The sequence below is a fragment of the Orycteropus afer genome, unplaced genomic scaffold (genome assembly GCF_000298275.1).
Source record: "Orycteropus afer afer isolate SDZICR_OR568_19922 unplaced genomic scaffold, OryAfe1.0 scaffold00208, whole genome shotgun sequence".
Lineage (NCBI taxonomy): Eukaryota > Metazoa > Chordata > Mammalia > Tubulidentata > Orycteropodidae > Orycteropus > Orycteropus afer.
Genome location: NW_006921795.1, coordinates 118,046 through 137,020, shown reverse-complemented (window position 1 = coordinate 137,020; position 18,975 = coordinate 118,046). Strand labels below are relative to the sequence as shown.

At 39.2% G+C, this 18,975-nt stretch overlaps 1 protein-coding gene across 1 annotated transcript in view; it reads right to left on the bottom strand.

The window, feature by feature from the left end:
* The window catches only part of RALGAPA2 (Ral GTPase activating protein catalytic subunit alpha 2), a 479,248-nt gene that overhangs the window by 343,043 nt on the left and 117,230 nt on the right, over window positions 1–18,975 (bottom strand). The window contains 3 exon segments of the mRNA XM_042781969.1: window positions 315–479; window positions 3,179–3,269; window positions 10,159–10,256. Coding sequence (XP_042637903.1) covers window positions 315–479; window positions 3,179–3,269; window positions 10,159–10,256 — 354 coding nt within the window.

Here is an 18,975-nt window from a genome sequence, read left to right as displayed (position 1 = left end):
AAGTGCCTTAGGTCTACTATGCTAGAGTGGACCAAATTCAATCAGGAATGGCAAATATTTGACACAAGTACTGTTCCTCCCTTCCATGGTAGATCCTGGTCATTGGCATGGCAGGCTTCCTTCCACACTTGGCCACTTTTCATGCAGGACTCAGAAAATTCATGACTCATTATGAATGGGGCTGCCACACTAATTTTGTTGCAGCTGCTACCACCATCATTAATGTCTACAGAACCCTTAAAATTCTTATAACTCAGAAATTCTGGGATCTCCCCATATTAATGCTAGTGTCTCTTTCTCAAATAAAAAATTACCTGTTAAGTTTGAAGGATCAGTGGGACTCAGTTGTAACCAATGATGTGCATCAGAGTCAGCCACAACATCTGTGGGAGTGTTTAGTTCTGGATCGTCTTCACAGCTCATGGATAGTTCTGCCTCATTGTTATAGCTCAGAGGTGTGTCACTGATGACACTTTCACCTGGCACAATGGAGGGAATCAAAGTCTGAGATAACAAATACTGAAAATCATGTTAACAATCACCAATATGCAAGTGACGAAACATTTAAACAACTGATTGTCACAAATGCTTAAGCACTTGACTATTAACTGAAAGGTTGGTGCTGAGAATCCACCCAGATGATGCCCTGACAATCTACTTTTGAAAGGTCATAGCCATTGGAAATCCTATAGGACATAATTCTACTCTGGCACACATGCCATAAGTTCGAATTGACTGGCTTTTGGTTAAACATGTAAACAACTGCGACAGCAGGAATCATTCATTCAGGGGCTTGGACAGAACCTGCAGAGCTTGAGAAGTCTCAAAAGGTGCCTGTCTGGGACTCTTGGTCAACAACACAGAGCTTCCAAGTGCAGGGCATTTATAGTCATTACAAGTTCCACAACATACATCATCACTCAAGTGGCATTCTCTACAAGATGTGTTCACTCACTGACAGTTATTCCATATAACCATATATTTCCATCAAGTCACTGAGTTTTCTACTGCAACTTATTCACTAACAAAATGGGGTAGGTGGAGAGGGTGAGAATAGATTCAACTACTAATATAATTTATTCTACTGGCATTTAGACCTAGACCAGGTAAATCACCCAGAATCACTTGGGTTAGAGGCTTTGCTAAAACAGTTTTTTTCCCTGTAGAGATTTTCTCCTTTAAATGCTTTATGCAGTTATCATAATGATGCCTTTGAAGGCTATTAAGACTTATAGGGCTATTTAGGCTGACACAAAACACATCTAGCAGCTCTGTTCCTCTAAGTTTCCTGCCATCTTCATAACAGTGTTCTGTCTACTTCTCTGTCTGTTCACCCTTCCTACTGCTCTTTGTATCTAACACTAACAGTCCCCCAGGCTCACTATTACTAATCTATTGTCCTCTGTTTTTGTTAGGTGCCATCAAGTGACCTCCAACACATGACAACCCCAAGCACAAGTGGATCAAACATTTGTGATCTAAAGGGCTCCCAGTGGTTGATTTTCAGAAGTGCATCACCAGGCCTTTCTCCCTAGTCTATTTTAGTCTACAAACACCACTGAAACCTGTTCAGTATCACAGCAACATGCAAGTCTCCACTGACAGATGAGCAGTGGCTTCACACGATGTGCACTGGCCAGGAATAGAACCTGGGTCTCCTGCATGAAAGGCAAGAATTCTACCACTGATGGGACCATAGTCACAGGGGACATCAAGCTCAATTGGCATAACATACTACACAAAACATTGTTCCACCTCCTACTCTGGCGAGTAGCGACTGGGATCTTAAAAACTAGCAAGCTGCCATCTAGATGCAATGAGGGGTCTCTCCACATCAAGAGCAAAGAAGAAAGAAGAAAACCAAAATTAATGGAAACAATTAGTCCTAGCGACTGGTACACCATCTGATCTGCAACCTATACAACTATGAGACCAGAAGAACTAGATGGTGCCTGGCTACCACTTGAAAGGGGATCTATGTAGGAGATCCTGAATAGAGAGGGAGAACATTGTGGAACACAACTCAAAATCATTTGGAGGAAAAAAAAAGAATGTGGGGACCAGGTTTGCTGGTCCAATAGAGCCTGGTGGAACCACTGAAACTATGGCCCCTAGCTGCCCTTCAGGTCTGAAATTGAACCTACACCTGTGGTTTCCAGCCAAACAAAGTACAGGCATGTGAGTTAAACATTTACCTCAAGTAGACACACGCCTTGGAAAGAACAATCATGGGAGAAGGAAGGGCTGCTTATGCACAGGGAGACAGCTCAGGGGGCAGGAGAGTATGGAGGGATGGTCACTAGGAAGAGGTAACTATGGGGAGGAAATGGGAGGAGAGCTGTTGCATTGTGGTAAACTGTGGTCAATGACATGAGGCAAAGTATATGTGAACTGCTGTATGGAAAGTGAATTTGCTCTGTAAATCTTCACCCAAATCACAATAAAAAAAAAAAAAGAGTATATTATGAAGAAAAAAAAAAGAATTCCACCACTGAAACACGAATACCCTCTGCTATCCTCTAGTCACATGCAAAGAACTGAAAATTGTCCCAGTAAACATATAACCAATCTATTAGGTCCTAAAACTTCACCTTACACAGAATTCAAATCATGAGGCTTTGAAGGTGGTGCCTGGGTGCATCTGTATCTCCCAAGAACCAACCAGACTTACAAGGTGGAATTGTTTACTATGCTGTTCTGAGAAGGAAGTTGTCTAGCACCTGACTTCTAGAAAGTAGAATAATATGGCTATATTTTACAATACATGATAATGTATCTCAGGATTCTAATCAAATTGCTTTTTCAAAATACCGATTCAATTGACTCCTGTGGTTTATTGCTTCAAGCCTGTTGGAACTTGCCAGGGAAAAAAAAATTTCTTTCTGGACCCGTCTGTTCACCAAAAATCATCAGCATGTACTATGGCTCTCACCTAGAAAAAGGCCTGAGGTAAAAATACAGGCACTCAGCCTGGCATTCAGGCACAGGTAACTGACTAGAACTGTTTATTGTACATGTGGATTAACCTTTCATTAGTACTGGAATTCCAGGAACAAAAACATCCCATTTCAAAATCATGTTTCTTCAGATGATATCACTTAAGTTAGACACTAAGAACAAAACAAAACACATAATTTCTGTAGTTGGATAAACACATATCATATTTTCTGAAACTTACTCTTCTGTTGTTCCCTATATTTTCCTTGAGTCTGCTGTAAAGCATCTTTTAAATCCAATTCAGCAGGGCTGCTGCTTCTTCGAACTAAGATCTTCAGATAAAAAGAAATATTGCATTTGTTACAGGAAATTTTTAATTTTTACAAGACCATTAAGTTTCTGGTCAACATTTTTAAAGAATAACAAACTAGAATAATAGCAACAAAAATAGAAGAATGGTTTATATTAGAAGGACATGTGTTCAAAAATTATTATAACTGAATTATAAATTACTCAAGACCTGAAACTTTAATTTATGGCCTCTACTTTGTCAATGGACATTCAATTAAATTGATCTATGAAGAAAGGAGGAGCTCAGGTGGCACTGTGGTTAAAGTATTGGGATACCAACCAAAAGATCAGCAGTTTAAACTCACAAGCTGCTCCACAGGAAAAAGATGAGGCAGTTTGCTTCTATAAAATGTACAGTCTTGGAAGCCCTATGAGGCAGTTCTACTCTACTCTATAAGGTCACTATGAGTCAGAATCAGTTCAATGGCAGTGGTTTGGTTTATTAAGAAAGGCATAATTATAAGCAACCAATATTTTTTAAAGTTCTACTAGTTCCTCTGGTCAAACACACATATATAGTTAGTGTGATTTTCCAGAAGGCCTACTTTATCCGTTGTCAGTGAATATCATGGCAGGGATGGCACAAACTCCATTCAGACTTTTAAAAGTTCACTCAGAACATTTCCTAGTTAGATGTACAACAAGCTTTTCTGAGCACTGCTTATATTAAATACAGATGACTAAAACAATAGAAGGCAATCTGCTTCCTCTAAGAATTAATAACTTACTTGGAGAAATAAATAGCATATACAATTACACAAAATCATTACAATATACATAAACAAAATATGCAAAAAAAAAAAAAAAAAAAAAAACTGGGCAATCTATTTCTGTAGTGATACTGCCTTGGAAACCCAAGGAGGGGTTGCTATGAGTCGGGTCTGACTCCATGACAGATTACAACAACAGCAAACAACAAAGGATATGTAGTTACCTTCACTGGCTCACAGTGACAAGAGAGCTGTGAGATATTCAAGAAGGAAAAGACATGAAGTGGGAGAGAGAGAAGGAAGGAAAGTCAAGACAGGAAGCCCCACAAAGTGACTAGTAAGTTTTATGTGCAGGGAAAGAAGTCATTAAAGCAGGCAGTGCAGGGCAGCCACGTGAAAAGGAAAATCTTCGACAAAAGGCAGCTGACAGTGGGCCTTTAACATTAGGATTAGGAATTTTAACCCAATACTGAAAAAATGAGCAACTGCATGTTCCAGAAAATACTTTATTGTAATTAAAAATATACCCAGAAGGATTATCTATGGGACAGACTAGAGTTAAGAAGAAAACTGCTATGGAACTATTACATTGATTCAGAAATGAGGGGATGAGGCTTTTGAAAATGGAAAAGAAGAAACAAGAGAGATGCTGAAGAATGACAGGCAAAGCTTAAAATCAGCTATATATAATTGTAGAAAAAAATTATATCATAAAAGAGTATGAGTCTGGAGAGCCATGAGAACGAGGGTGCTAAAAGCAGGCAAGTAGGCAGACAGAAAGAAAAAAAAGAATCTGAGAAAATGTCTGACATTTCAATTTTCAATTATGGGCTAAATATACAAAAGGGATGTCCTATAATGCAACAAAAATCCAGGATTTGTGAGATAGAGGGTAAAGCCAGGAATAGAGATGTAGATTTAAGGTCCTCCACTGCAGATTTGATTTTTAAAAAAACAAACAAACCTAGGATTTAATGAATCAGCTAAAGGGACATGAAAAAAAATGTCACCCAGCTTTAAAGAAGGATGACATATATTTAATGTGTTTAATGGAAATATGTCCAGGAATTTCCTGACTGAAAAGCAGAATGCAGACTTTTCTGCTTCTGAGTGTATGAGAGACCAAATACTCTCTAGCTGCAGACCCAGATCCATACAAAACCTTTGATTGCAATTTGCACAGGAAGTAAAAGAAAACTATAAATGATCTACAATGCCCTCCAAAGTGAGCAGAAAGCCGTGAAATGAAATGGCATTGTCCTGTGGGTAAACCCAAAGTTGTTACAGCCAATGACAAAAGGAGGACCAAGACTCTGGAATGAAAGTAAAACTCCCTGGTTCCTGGAAGATACAAGCAAATACTGTCCAATTAAAACATCATCAATCTACACAACCAAGTTTTCTGTAGATAAAGAACTGTCAACTAGGATCACACAATCAAAGATCATCATACATCCAAAGAAATGTATCACCATGCATAAAAATCTCAAAAACCAGAAATATCAGATTTAGATCCATAAGGACTTCAGATAACTTCAGATAATTCAGATATAGAATTTAGAACTATAATTTGTAATACAATTTGTTACTTATAAACAAAAAAATACACAATTTGAACTTTTTAAAGGAATAAAAGTTGAGATCACAAATTGAGCAAGCAGTGGAAGATTATTAAAAAAATTGTAAGGTATATTTGAAAAAGAAGCAACTTGAACTTTCAGAAACAAAATGTGTAATTATTCAACTAAAATCCAAATGGAAGTATTAAATAGCAAACTAGGTATGTGTAGAAAGAGAATTACTGAACTGAAATAGAAGCTGATGAAATTATCCAGATTGTACCCAGAGAGTAAAAGAGAATAGAAAATATAAAGTTTAAGATTTAAGAGACATGGAAGACAGATGAAAATGTCTAATACATTTTTATCTAGAGTCACAGAAAGAGAGAGAAGAATGAAAAGAAGCAGTATTTGAAGAGATAATTATTCAGAATTTTCCAGAAATAACAGAAGATAAATACCCACAGACACATAACATATAGCACATACCAAAAAAGATCAAAGAAACCTCCACCTACATATAATGCAGTGTAACAGAAAAAGGCCAAAGAATCATGTTGCCATTGAGTTGGGTCTAAGTCACAGTGACCCTATAGGACAGAGAGAAACTGGCTCAAACAGTTTCCAAGGCTGTAATATTTATGGAAGCAGACGGCCCTATCTTTCTCCCACGGAGCAGCTGGTGGTTCAAACCACCAACCTTTCGGTTTGCAGCTAAGCATGTAAGCACTGTGTCACTAGAGCTCCTTAGGACAAAGAATGTTGTTGTTGTTCTTGTTAAGTGCCGTCGAGTTGTTTCTGACTCATAGCAACCCCACACACAGCAGAACAAAACACCGCCTGATCCTGCACCAGCTCCATGATCCTTGCTATACTTGAGCCCATTGTCGCAGCCACTGTGTCAATCCATCTCATCAAAGGCCTTCCCCTCCTTCATCAACCTTCCACCTTACCAAGCATGACATCCTTCTCCAGGGAATGGTCCCCTCTGACAACATGACCAAAGTAGGTAAGACGAAGTCTGGCTACCCTTGCTTCCAAGGAGTATCTCGGCTGTACTTCCTCCAGACAGATCTGTTAGTTCTTTTGGCAGTCCATGGTACCTTCAGCATTCTTCGCCAGCACCACAACTCAAAAGCATCAACTCCTCTTTGGTCTTCCTTATTCATTGTCCAGCTCTCACATGCATACGAGGCAATTGGAACATTATCATGGCTTGTGTCAGGCACACCTTAGTCCTCAAGGAGACATCCTTGCTCCTCAAGACTTCAAAGAGTTCCTTCACAGCAGACCTACCCAGTGCTACATGTCGACTAATGTCCTGACTGCTGCTTCCAATGGCCTCAATTGTAGAACGAAGCAATGTGAATTCTTTGACAAACTCAACCTTTTCTCCATTTATTGTGATGCTGCTTATTGGTCCAGTTGTAAGGATTTTTGTCTCCTTTATATTGAGATGTAATCCATACTGCAGACTGTGTTCCTCAATCTTCATCAAGTCATCCTTATTTTCAGCAAGCAAAGTTATATCATCAGCGTATCTCAGGTTGTTAACGATTCTTCCTCCAATCCTGATGCCATGTTTTTCTTCACATAGTCCAGCTTCTCGGATTATTTGCTCAGCATATAGATTGAATAAGTGTGGAGAAAGGATACAACCCTGATGCACTCCCTTCCTGATTTTAAACCATGCAGTGCCCCCTTGTTCCATTCAAACAACAGCATCCTGGTCAAGGTACAGGTTTTTCATGAGTACAATCAAGTGTTTGGGAATTCCCATTCTTCTCAATGTTATCCATAATTTGTCATGATCCACATAATCAAATGCCTTTGCATAGTCAATAAAACACACGTAAACATCTTTCTGGTATTTTCTTTGCCTTGAGCCAAGATCCATGTGACAGCAGCTATGATATCCCTTGTTCCACGTCCTCGTCTGAATCCAGCTTGCGCCTCTGGAAGTTCTCTGTCAATATACTGCTGCAACCGTTTTTGAATTATTTTCAGTAAGATATCACTTGCATGTGATATTAATGATATTGTTCGATAATTTCTACATTCTGTAGGATCACCTTTCTTTGGAATGGGTACCAAGAATTGAAGAAAAAATTTAAGCCTCGAGTTGCAATATTGAAAGATTCTAAGGGCAAAACACTTAATGTTGCAGGGAACATCAAAAGAAGATGGAAGGAATACACAGAATCATTGTACTAAAGAGAACTGGTAGATCTTCATCCATTTCAGGAGGTGGCATATTATCTAGTACCAATGGTACTGAAGGAGGAAGTCGAAGCTGCAATGAAGGAAATGGCGAAAAACAAGGCTCCGGGAATTAACAGAATACCCACTGAGATATTTCAATAAACGGATGTCACACTGGAGGCACTCACTTGGTTATGCCAAGGTATTTGGAAGATAGCTACCTGGTCAACTGACTGGAAGAGGACAAGGCATAGCAGGGTATAACAACTAGACAGGATATACATACAACTGCTCAATAATAACAACGAAAGAAAACAAAAAAACGGCTTCCATTAGAAGAGGAAGGGGAAAAGAGGAAGAGACTACAGTAATTATGACACTGCAGTAAAAGTAGCCAATGAATCAAGATAAGCAGTACCAAAATGAAGCCTTATACATCCAGAAAACAATATATATGAAAGAGGCAACACTGTAAGTCAATAAAGAAAAAAAAAAGAAGGATTCAATAAATGGGGCCTGGGACAAGTGGCTACCCATGTGGGAAAATGTAAAGTGAAATCAGATCCCTACCTCACTCCATAAACAAAATTCAATTTTTGAAGGATTTAAAAGAAAAAAAATATAGGATAAAATTGAAACACTTGTAGAACAAAATATATGAGATTTTTATCCCTATGGAATAGAGATTTTTAAATTTCATACAACTCTAATCATAAAAATGATTGCTAGAGTGTATCAAAATTAGGAACTTCTGTTCATTAAAAGACTCCATAAACACAGTGGAAGAAGATATTTGTTATAAAAATAGTCAAAACAAGATCAGTTTTCAGACTATAAAAAGAGCTAGTATAAATCAAAGAGAAAAAGGACAAACAAAAAAACATCAGTAGGCATTTCAAGGATGAAACACAAATGGCCAATCCACATACGGAGAGATTTTCAACCTGATAAGTTATCTGTGAAATTCAAACTAAAGTGAGATACCATTTTCACACACTTGACTAAAAAATATTTAAGTATCTGTCAATATGAAGTGTTGAAAAGAATGGGGATGAATGGGAAGTCTTTATACACTGCTGACAGAAATAGAAATTGGTGCAACCACTTTGGAAAACACTTATGGATTATCTTGTAAAGAACATTCTCTTAAACTATGACTTATCACTTCTACTCTTAAATACCTACCATATGGAAAATCTTAAATATGCCCATCTTGAAACATGTAAGAATGAACATAGGTGTGTTTTCTTCATTTAAAAAAAAAAACAAACTGGAAATAATGTAAATGCCTATCAAAAAGACAATGAAAAAATATATGATAGTATTTTCATAGTGGAATGTCACACTGCAGAGAAAAACTTAATGAAAACTTAACTATATGCCTCAATGTGGCTGAATCTTAGAAATAAATAACCGAATTAAGCAATAATAAGACTTCTACAAAATTCAAAAACTAAAGAAGATATTGATTGGATATAACATATACAGCAAAACTGTGGAGCAAAGCAAGGAAATGATGGACACAAAATCAGGATAATGCTGTTCTCTGGGAGGAGGCAGTAGAGGCAGAAGATAAGGAAGTAACTCCAAGGTAAAAGCAATGCACTGGAAATATTCTAGCTCTTAAGCTGGGTGGTGGGTTCATGTGTATATGAGTTTTGAAAAACAGAATATACATTTGCTCTGCAAGATCTCATCCAAATCACAATAAACAGTTTTAAAAAGAAAACCCACCCAGAATATACATATAAATGCTGGTACATGTCTTTTTTTAAAATAAAGAAACTTAACCCTCATTATCTTATAGCTGGAAGACATAAAGAGAGGTTTTCTTTTTTTATTTAGTACCTTCTTGTGACACTGAGTGTTCTAGGAACATGTACTACTTTAAAATCAAAAATAGGTGTTATTCTGTGCAGATGAGTTATGGGCTCCTTTTTTATTTTCTTCATTATACTTTACACTTATTTTAAAAAAAGGACAATAAAGTTTCTTTCACTTACTATTATTAAAGAAACCATAATAGATCCTTGCATGTACTTATCAAGTACAGATTACCATCTAAAATGCTGTCAGGAAGAGGAATTCTGAATGTATATCTCACAGGCAAGATCTGCTTAAAAATACAGAATGTCACATACAGACTAGATAGTCTTTTCCTTTCCCTTTCCCTCCCTCCTTCCTTTCTTCCTTCCCTTCTATTTTCATGTGACTGTAATTTTACATAGAAAGCAAGCAAGACCTCAACAGATCTCACAGTCATTTGGGCCTATAATCCATATGAATGAAAAATTTCAAAAAAGGAAAAGCCGCACTGCCACAAATAAATTTATTAAATGTGTCAATAACTCAATTGTTTAGTTTTAATGACAACCCCATATGGTTTGAAAAGATCTTACTATTATTTCTTCATGTTCTTTCTTCATATGTACTTTATTTTCTTGAACAGGCTTAGGGTCTGAAAAATTCAAATTCTGTGCACTCGCGATCTTTTGACCTAGAGATTGGAAAAAAAATAAACAGAAGGATGTTTCAGATGGAGACAACTGGGAAAACAATATTTTTATGTAGGTAACTATTAAACAAATAACATAAGACATATATAAATGGGTTATAAACTGGCAGCCTGTGAGTCAAGTCCAATCTCCAGACTTGGTGTCTTTGACCCACAGAGAGATTTCAAGATGGTAGACTGAATGCCATTCAGTCTATGCAATTTGCCAATAAGTCCACTTAGCTTATTATGTTATCACAGGGGAGAGTGACACAAGATACTTCTGGGGCCCTAGGGAAAGTTTCTCAGAGGAACAACCGCCCGGGTTAGCCAAGTAAGCTGGCAGGAGGAAAACAGCAGCATGTGCAGGGCGGAGTTCAGTGTTACTTAAGAACAAAGACTGATAAGAGAAGGCACAGATAATCAGTTATCAGTAGTTAAAAAGTGGGGCAGGACTTCACTACAAGGCCTACAGACATTAAAAAGAGGATTTTATAAATAATCTGATGCCAGTAATTTGAAAAACTAGAAATGTTTAACAAATTTCTAGAAAATCACAACTCACCAAAAAAAAAAAAAAAAAAAAAAAGAAGAGTTTGAATAGTCATAGAATTTTACGATTTGAAAGGTATTTTAAAACTTTCTGTAAGAGAATGCCAGACCATTGATATATTATACCAAACACTTAAGGGGGAAAAAAATCACAAGCCTACACAAAACCTTTCAGACAACAGAAACCTTTCAGAAAACATGTCAAATTATTAGTTATTGTATTTTCTTATTTCAACAGGATTTCTTTTTATGAGACTAACATAACCTCGACTTTAAACAATAAAGGATAACTTGTTGATAAATAAACTAATTTATTTTTTAGTTAACTCGTGAAACTTAAAGAATAAGTATACTTAGACTTCACTTGTTATCTGACATTACACATTTACCACAGGAGTAAAAAATCTACTTAAATCACCTTAAAGCCAAGCTAGGTAAAGACTCACATGTTTTGACTTGAGCTTCAAGTCCCTGATACCTCTCATTCTACCCCTCTTCCCAGTCTTGGATGTGTATTAAGTTATCATTCTATTTTGGTTTTTGTCGTGTTGTTGGTAATTCCTTGGTCCATATACTTTTCTGTGCTGAGTTTGATTCGTTATCAAATGTGTCCTCTCTTTTCTTCTTTTTATTGTTGGTTTTGTGCTTATTAAACCCGTATGTTTTCCTTCCTTCTGGATTTGCTTGGGGGATTGTTAATTTTCTTTGTGGTTACCTTGGAGTGAATTCTTGTCTCTACATCTTTATGAAGATACTCTCCTGTTTTCCTCTCCATTTGGATGTTTGTACCTAGAAGTTTTATTCCCTCTAATAGGTTAGTTGCTATTGTCGTGTGCAGATTGGCTTCCTTGATTTTACAACGTTTTATGGTCTTATTTTGAGTTTCTGTTTCTGATTTGGTTTTAGTGTTGATGTCACGTATCCTGATTTTGTTGATCTCTGTTGTGGTTTCTCTATTGGAAGGACTTCCTTAAGCATTTCTTGTAGGGTTGGTCTGGTTTTCACAAAATCCCTTAATTTCTGTTTGTCTGAGAATGCCTTGATTTCACCCTCATATTTGACGGATAATTTGGCTGGATATAGGATTCTTGGTTGGAAGTTCTTTTCCTTCAGTGTTTTATATATGCCGTCCCATTGCCTTCTTGCCTGCATGATTTCTGCTGAGTAATCCGAGCTCAGCCCGTTTGATTATTATAAGTAATATTTTTGTCCCAGGCAACTCGCAAAATTTATTCTTTGTCTTTGGTTTTGGAGAGTTTGATTATAATATGCCTCAGTGTTTTCCTCTTGGGATCTATCTGGTATTGGGGGGTGTTCTATGACCTTCTTGGACAAATATCTTTTCTTCTTTCATGATATGGGGAAGTTTTCTGTTAGTAGGTGTGATAGTTGGAGCTTTGTGTCATCTTGGCTGGATCACAATTCTGTGTGGTTTAAGCAAGTGTGATGTGGGTTGTCCCAATGACAGGATCAGATATATATGTTTTGAGCATCTAATCCATTGAAAGGGAGTTTCCCTAGGGTTGTGGTCTGCTTCCAGTATATTTATAGACATCCTGGGAAAGAGACACTCATCTGTGGATTGGGATGCTGCCTACAACTGTCCATGAGTGAACAATCCACCATTTGGCCTGGAGATCTTGGATTCATCATTCATTGGAGTCAACAGCCAGTATAGTGCCTGCTAACCTTGAGTTTTTCAGCCTCTGCAGGTGTGTGAGTTGGGAAAAGCCTCCAGCTTGATGTTTGATCCAAGAACTTGGGACTTGCCAGCTTCTATAAGTGTGTGAGACATTTTCCTAAGATAAATTTCTCTTTCTCTTTCTATATATAAGCTTTACCGGTTTTGCTTCTCTAGAGAACCCAGTCTAACACATATGGTACAGAGAGTGGTTCAAGAGAGACAAAATCATAAGGATGGGCTTCCTAGATTGGTTCTCCAATTTGATTAATCGTAAAGGTACTAGTGACCCTGCCTCTGTTAGTAAAGAGGGCCCTGCTAACCCGTGGCATGAGGTGGCAACATTAATATGCAAAATATAGTTACCAATAGATCAAGTACTTTTGAGAAGTGAGGCTCTGGGTGACTGCATATTTGATACTTTTCTGCAATTTTGTCAGCATGAGTATAAAAAAGCTGGTTGGTTGGTCCTACTTATACTAGACAAAGTAGTGAAAGAGCGAGATGAGTTCAGGGCTGCAGAGTCACAGCTTAAGCGCTGCATAAAAGACCTCAATGTTTCCAGCTGTTCTCTAAAAGAAACCCTTATTTTCTCTAGTAACAGAGCTGATAATGTCAAAAAGCAAACCGAGTCTTATTGTAAGGATGGCTGAATTACAATGCTAATTAAATTGCCAACCCAGAATGGTGTCTGAAGTTAAAGTGAGGGCACTGATTGGAAAAAAATGGGATCATGAAACGTGGAATGGGGACATATGGGCAAATAGTCAGGAAGTTCAGGATATGGAGCCTGTAAATTCTGTTGAGTCCCTCCCATCTGAGAGGATTATGGTAAAACCATCATCACCTCCCCATCCATTTGATAGGCTTAACTTGACTGTTCTTGCTGAGTCATTGCCTGAGGCAGAGGCCATGAAAGACATTGCTGAATGTTCTCAGGAATTGCCCCAACCACCCATTGTTGCTGCTAGACCTATAACTAAAGTTAAGTCCAAGCTAGCCCCAAAACATGAAACTGTGTGACTGAGGAGGTAGTATGCTACACCTGAAAAGACCTACTTGATTTTGCTAATATTTACAGACAGAAACCTGGAGAATATGTATGGAAATGGCTACTGAGGGTGTGGGATAATGGTGCAAGGAATGTAACATTGGATCAATTTGAGTTTATTGATTTAGGTCCACTAAGTATGGATTCTTCATTCAATGTCTCAGCTCGAGAGGTTAGGAAAGGATCTACTGGTTTATTTGGTTGGCTTACTGAAGCATGGATTATGCAGTGGCCTACCTTAAGTCAAGTTAAAGTACCAGACCTACCTTGGTATAATGTAGAAGACGACATCCAGAGGCTTAGGGAAATTGGCCTGTTAGAATGGATTTACCTGATTAGACCCCTAGAGCCAGAAATGGAGAGTCCAGAAGACATGCCTTTCACCAGTACGGTGAGGAATAAATTTGTGAATAGAGTCCCAGCATCTTTGAAGACTGCTGTGTTTGTTATTTTATGTAAGCCGGATTTGGCAGTGGGAACTGCCCTAATTGAACTAAGATACTTAACTATGATGGGACTGATTGGACCCCATGGTAGTAGGGGCCCAGTGGCAGCACTCAATTGACAAAGACAATGTGGGTGTGGTTACCATAATGGACATCAGAGTTGGAACAGAAATCAGAATACTCTGACTCATGTGGAATGATGGCATTGGCTACTCACACATGATGTTCCTAGTAGTGAAATATATGGCAAACCCACTAAATATTTACTTGATCTGTATAGACAGAAGAATTCTAGGTCATGTGAACAGCAGCCTCAATTGAATCACTAGAATTGAGTCAATTCCCAGACTTGAGTCAGTTTCCAGACTCTCAACACCTTGAAGGAAGGGGAGGTCAGGTCCCTTTGAAGAAGGACCCCACTACACTGCCAAAAATATATAATGTCAATCTTTCTCCCAGGCTTCCTCAAAGGGACCTTTTACAAGAGTGACTGTTCATTGGGGTAAAGGAAATAATCAGACTTCTTTGGGATTACTGGACACTGGCCCTGAACTGACGCTAATTCCAGGAGACCCAAAGCATCATTGTGTCCCACCAGTCAGAGGAGGGGCATACAGGCATCAAGTTGTTGATGGAGTCTTAGCTAAGGTTTGTCTCACAGTGGGTCCAGTGGGTCCCCAATCCCATCCTGTAGTGATTTCCCAAGTTCCAGAATGCATAATTGGAATAGATATACTAAGCAATTGACAGAATTCCCACATTGTGTCCCTGACATGTGGAGTAAGGGTTATTATGGTAGGAAAAGCCAAATGGAGGCCATTAGAACTGCCTCTACTTACGAAAATAGTAAACCAAAGGCAATACCACATCCCTAGAGGGGTTGCAGAGATCACCACCACCATCAAGGACTTGAAGGATGCAGGGGTAGTGATTCCCACCACATCCCCATTTACTTTGCATATTTGGCCTGTGCTAAAAACAGATGGACCTTGAATTATGACAGTAGATTACTGTAAACTTAGTCAGGTAGTGACTCCAATTGCAGCTGCTGTTCCTGATGCGAATTCATTGCTTGAGCAAATAGGGTATCTCCTGGTACTTGGTACGCGGCTATTGATCTGGCCAATGACTTTTTTTCAATACCAATTTCAAAGGACCATCAGAAGCAGTTTGCCTTCAGCTGGCAAGGCCAAAAATATACTTTCACAGTGTTTCCTCACAGGTATATCAACTCCCTAGCTCTGGTAGCATAGTGCCTAAGGCACTTGACTGCTAACCAGAAGGCTAGCGGTTCAAACCCACCAGCCACTCCTCGGAAGGAAGGTTGGGCAATCCTACTTCCGTAGTGACGCTGCCTACTACTCAGGGCTGACTCGATGGCAAATAACAACAACATAACAGCACTATGTCATAATTTACTCTGCAGGGATCTTCATCACCTTTCCCTTCCACAAGACATCACACTGGTTTATTGTATTGACGACATTATGCTGACTAGACTTAGTAAGGAAGAAGTATTAATGACTCTAGACTTGTTGGTGAGACATATGTGTGGTAGAGGTTGGGAAATTAACCCAACAAAAATTCAGGCACCATCCACCTCAGTGAAATTTCTAGGAGTCCAATGGTGTGGGGCATGTTGTGATATTCCTACTAAAGTGAAGGGTTAGTTACTGTATCTGGCTTCCCCCACAACTAAAAAGGAGGCACAATATCTGGTGGGCCTCTTTGGATTTTGGAGATAACATATCCCTCATTTGGGTGCATTGTTTCGGCCTTTTTATCAAGTGACTTGGAAAGCTGCTAGTTCAGAGTGGGGCCAAGAACAACTGAAGGCTCTGCAACAGGTTCAGGCTGCTCTGCCACTTGGGACATATGATCTGGCTGATACAATGGTGCTTGAAGTGTCTGTAGTGGATAGAGATGCTGTTTGGAGTCCTCAGCAGGTCCCTGTTGGTGAATCTCAATGCAGACCCTTGGGATTTGGGAGGAAAGCCCTGCCATCCTCTGCAGATAACTACTTGCCTCTTGAGAAACAGCTTTTGACTCGTTACTGGGCTTTAGTAGAGACTGAATGCCTAACCATGGGCCACCAAGCCACCATGAGGCCCGAGCTGCCCATTATGAACTGGGTGTTGTCTGACCCACAGAGTCATAAAGTTGGACGTGCACAGCAGCACTCCATCATTAAATGGTGGTATATCAGAGATCAGGCTCAAGCAGGACCTGGAAACACAAGTAAGTTGCATGTGGAAGTGGCCCAAATGCCTATGGTCTCCACTCCAGTCACATTACCTCCCCTCTCCCAGTCTACACCTGTGGCCTCATAGGGAATTCCTTATGGTCAGTTGAGAAAACTTGTGCCTGGTTTTCAGATGGTTCTGTGTGATACACAGGAACAACTTGAAAGTGGACAACAGCGGCAATGCAGTCCCTTTTTGGAACTTCCTTGAGGGACAGTAGAAGGGAAATCCTCCCAATGGGCAGAACTTCAAGCCGTGCTTATGGCTGTTCACTTTCCATGGAATAAGAAATGTCAAGATGTGTGTTTGTATATGGATTCACAGGCTGTGGCTAATGGCTTAGCTGGATGGTCTGGGACTTGGAAAGGAGCATGATTGGAAAATTGGTGACAAGGATGTATGGGGAAGAGGTATGTGGATAGATCTCTGAATGGGCCAAAGGAGTAAAGGTATTTGTGTCTCATGTGAATGCCCACCAAAAGGTGACCTCAGCTGAGGAGGACTTTAACAATCAGGTGGATAGGATGACATGTTCAGTGGAAAGCAGCCTGTACGATCAGCCAGCAATGTGGTGGCAGTTTGATTACACTGGACCACTTCCATCATGGAAAGTACAGTGTTTTGTTCTTACTGGAATAGATACTTATTCTAGATATGGATTTGGGTTCCCTGCACATAATACTTCTGCCAAAATACCATCCATGGACTTACAGAATGCCTTATCCACCGTCATGGTATCCCACACAGCATTGCTTCAGATCAAGGGACTCACTTCACAGCAAATGAAGTGCAGCAATGGGCCTAAGCTCATGGAATTCACTGGTATCACCATGTTCCCCATCATCCTGAAGTAGCTGCCTTGATAGAATGATGGAATGGCCTACTGAAAACACAATTACAGCACCAGTTAGATGGCAATACCTTGAAGTGTTCGGGCAATATTCTCCAGGAGGCTGTATATGCTCTAAACCAGCATCCAATATACGGTGCTATTTCTCCACTAACCACGATTCACGGGCCCAGGAACCAAGGGGTGGAAACTGGAGTGGTACCACTCACAATTACCCCTAGTGACCCACTCAAAAATTTTTTGCTTCCTGTCCCTGCTACACTATACTCTGCAGGTCTGGAGATCTTAGTCCCAAAGGGAGGAACACTCCCACCTGGAGACACAATACTGATTGTATTAAACTGGAAATTAAGAATGCCACCTGGCCAGTTTGTCTTCCTCATGCCTCTGGATCAACAGACAAAGAAGGGCATTACTGTACTATCTGGTGTGATAGATCCTGATTACCAAGGGGAAACTGGATTGACATTATATAATGGAGATAAAGAAGAATATGTCTGGAATACAGGAGATTCTTTAGGACATCTCTTAGTACTACCATGCCCTGTGATTAAAGTCAATGGAGAGTTACAGCAACCCAATTCTGATATGACCACTAATGGCCCAGACCCTTCAGGAATGATGGTTTTGGTCACCCTACCAAGCAAAGAACCATGACCAGCTGAGGTTCTCGCTGAGGGCAAGGGAAATACAGAATGGGTGGTGGAAGAAGGTAGTTCTGAATATCAGCTATGACCACATGACCAGTTGCAGAAACGAGGACTGTAATTGTTATATTTCTTCATTGTATATGTGCATCAAATATTTTTGTTTCCTTCTGTTATGAACTGTGAAATGTAAATAATGTTGATGTGTTTTGGTTTTACACATGTTAGCATATCATGTTAGGTGCAAATATGATTTTATAACTGTTCTTACTTAGAGATTATATATGATTAAGAAGATGTGTACAAATGCCAAGTTAACAAGAGGTGGACTGTGATAGCTGCAGCTGTGTGTCAACTGGGCTGGACCACAATTCTGTGTGGTTTAATCAACTGTGATGTGGGTTGTTCCCATGATGGAATCAGATGTACATGTTTTGAGCAGTATTTCCCTAGGTGTGTGACCTGCTTCCAGTATATTTATGGACATCCTGGGAAAAGAGACACTCTTCTGTGGATCAGGATTCTGTTGTGCATCCTACAACTGTCCATGAGCAAACATTCAGCCTGGAGATATTGGATTCATCATTTGTTGGAGTCAACAGCCAATATACTGCCTGCTAACCTTGAGCTCTTCAGCCCCTGAAGCTGTGTGAGTTGGGAAAAGCCTTCAGCTTGACATTTGTCCCAAGAACTAGGGACTTGCAAGTTTCTATAAGTGTGTGAGCCACTTTCCTAAGTTAAATTTCTCTTCCTCTCTCTCTATATAAGCTTTACTATAGAGAACCCAGTCTACCACAGTAGTTCTTCCACAGTGTTCTCGATGGCTTTTTTCATCTCTTCTTGCTCTGGAATTCCAATGAAGCATATGTTGTTTCTTTTCATGTCGTCCCATTTAACTCTTAGTTTCTCTTCATTTCTCTTAAATCTTTGTTCTGATTTTTCTTCATACAAGCTGGTGTCCAGGGATTTATCTTCTAGTTGGTATATGCTTTCTTCAGCCAGTTCTATCCTATTCTTTTGGGCTTCTACTGTATTGTGTAATTCCATAATTTTTGTGTTCATCTTTTGGATTTCTAGCTGCTGTTTTTGTGTAAGTTCTGATTGTGCATTAATCTTGTTATTTTGTTCTTGAATGATTTTCCTGAGTTCTTCCAGGGAACTGTCTGTTTTCTCTTTGCTTCTGTTTGGGGTTTCCTTAGGTTCTTGTGAAGCTCTATAAACATATCTTCTAAATTCCTTCTCAGATAATTCT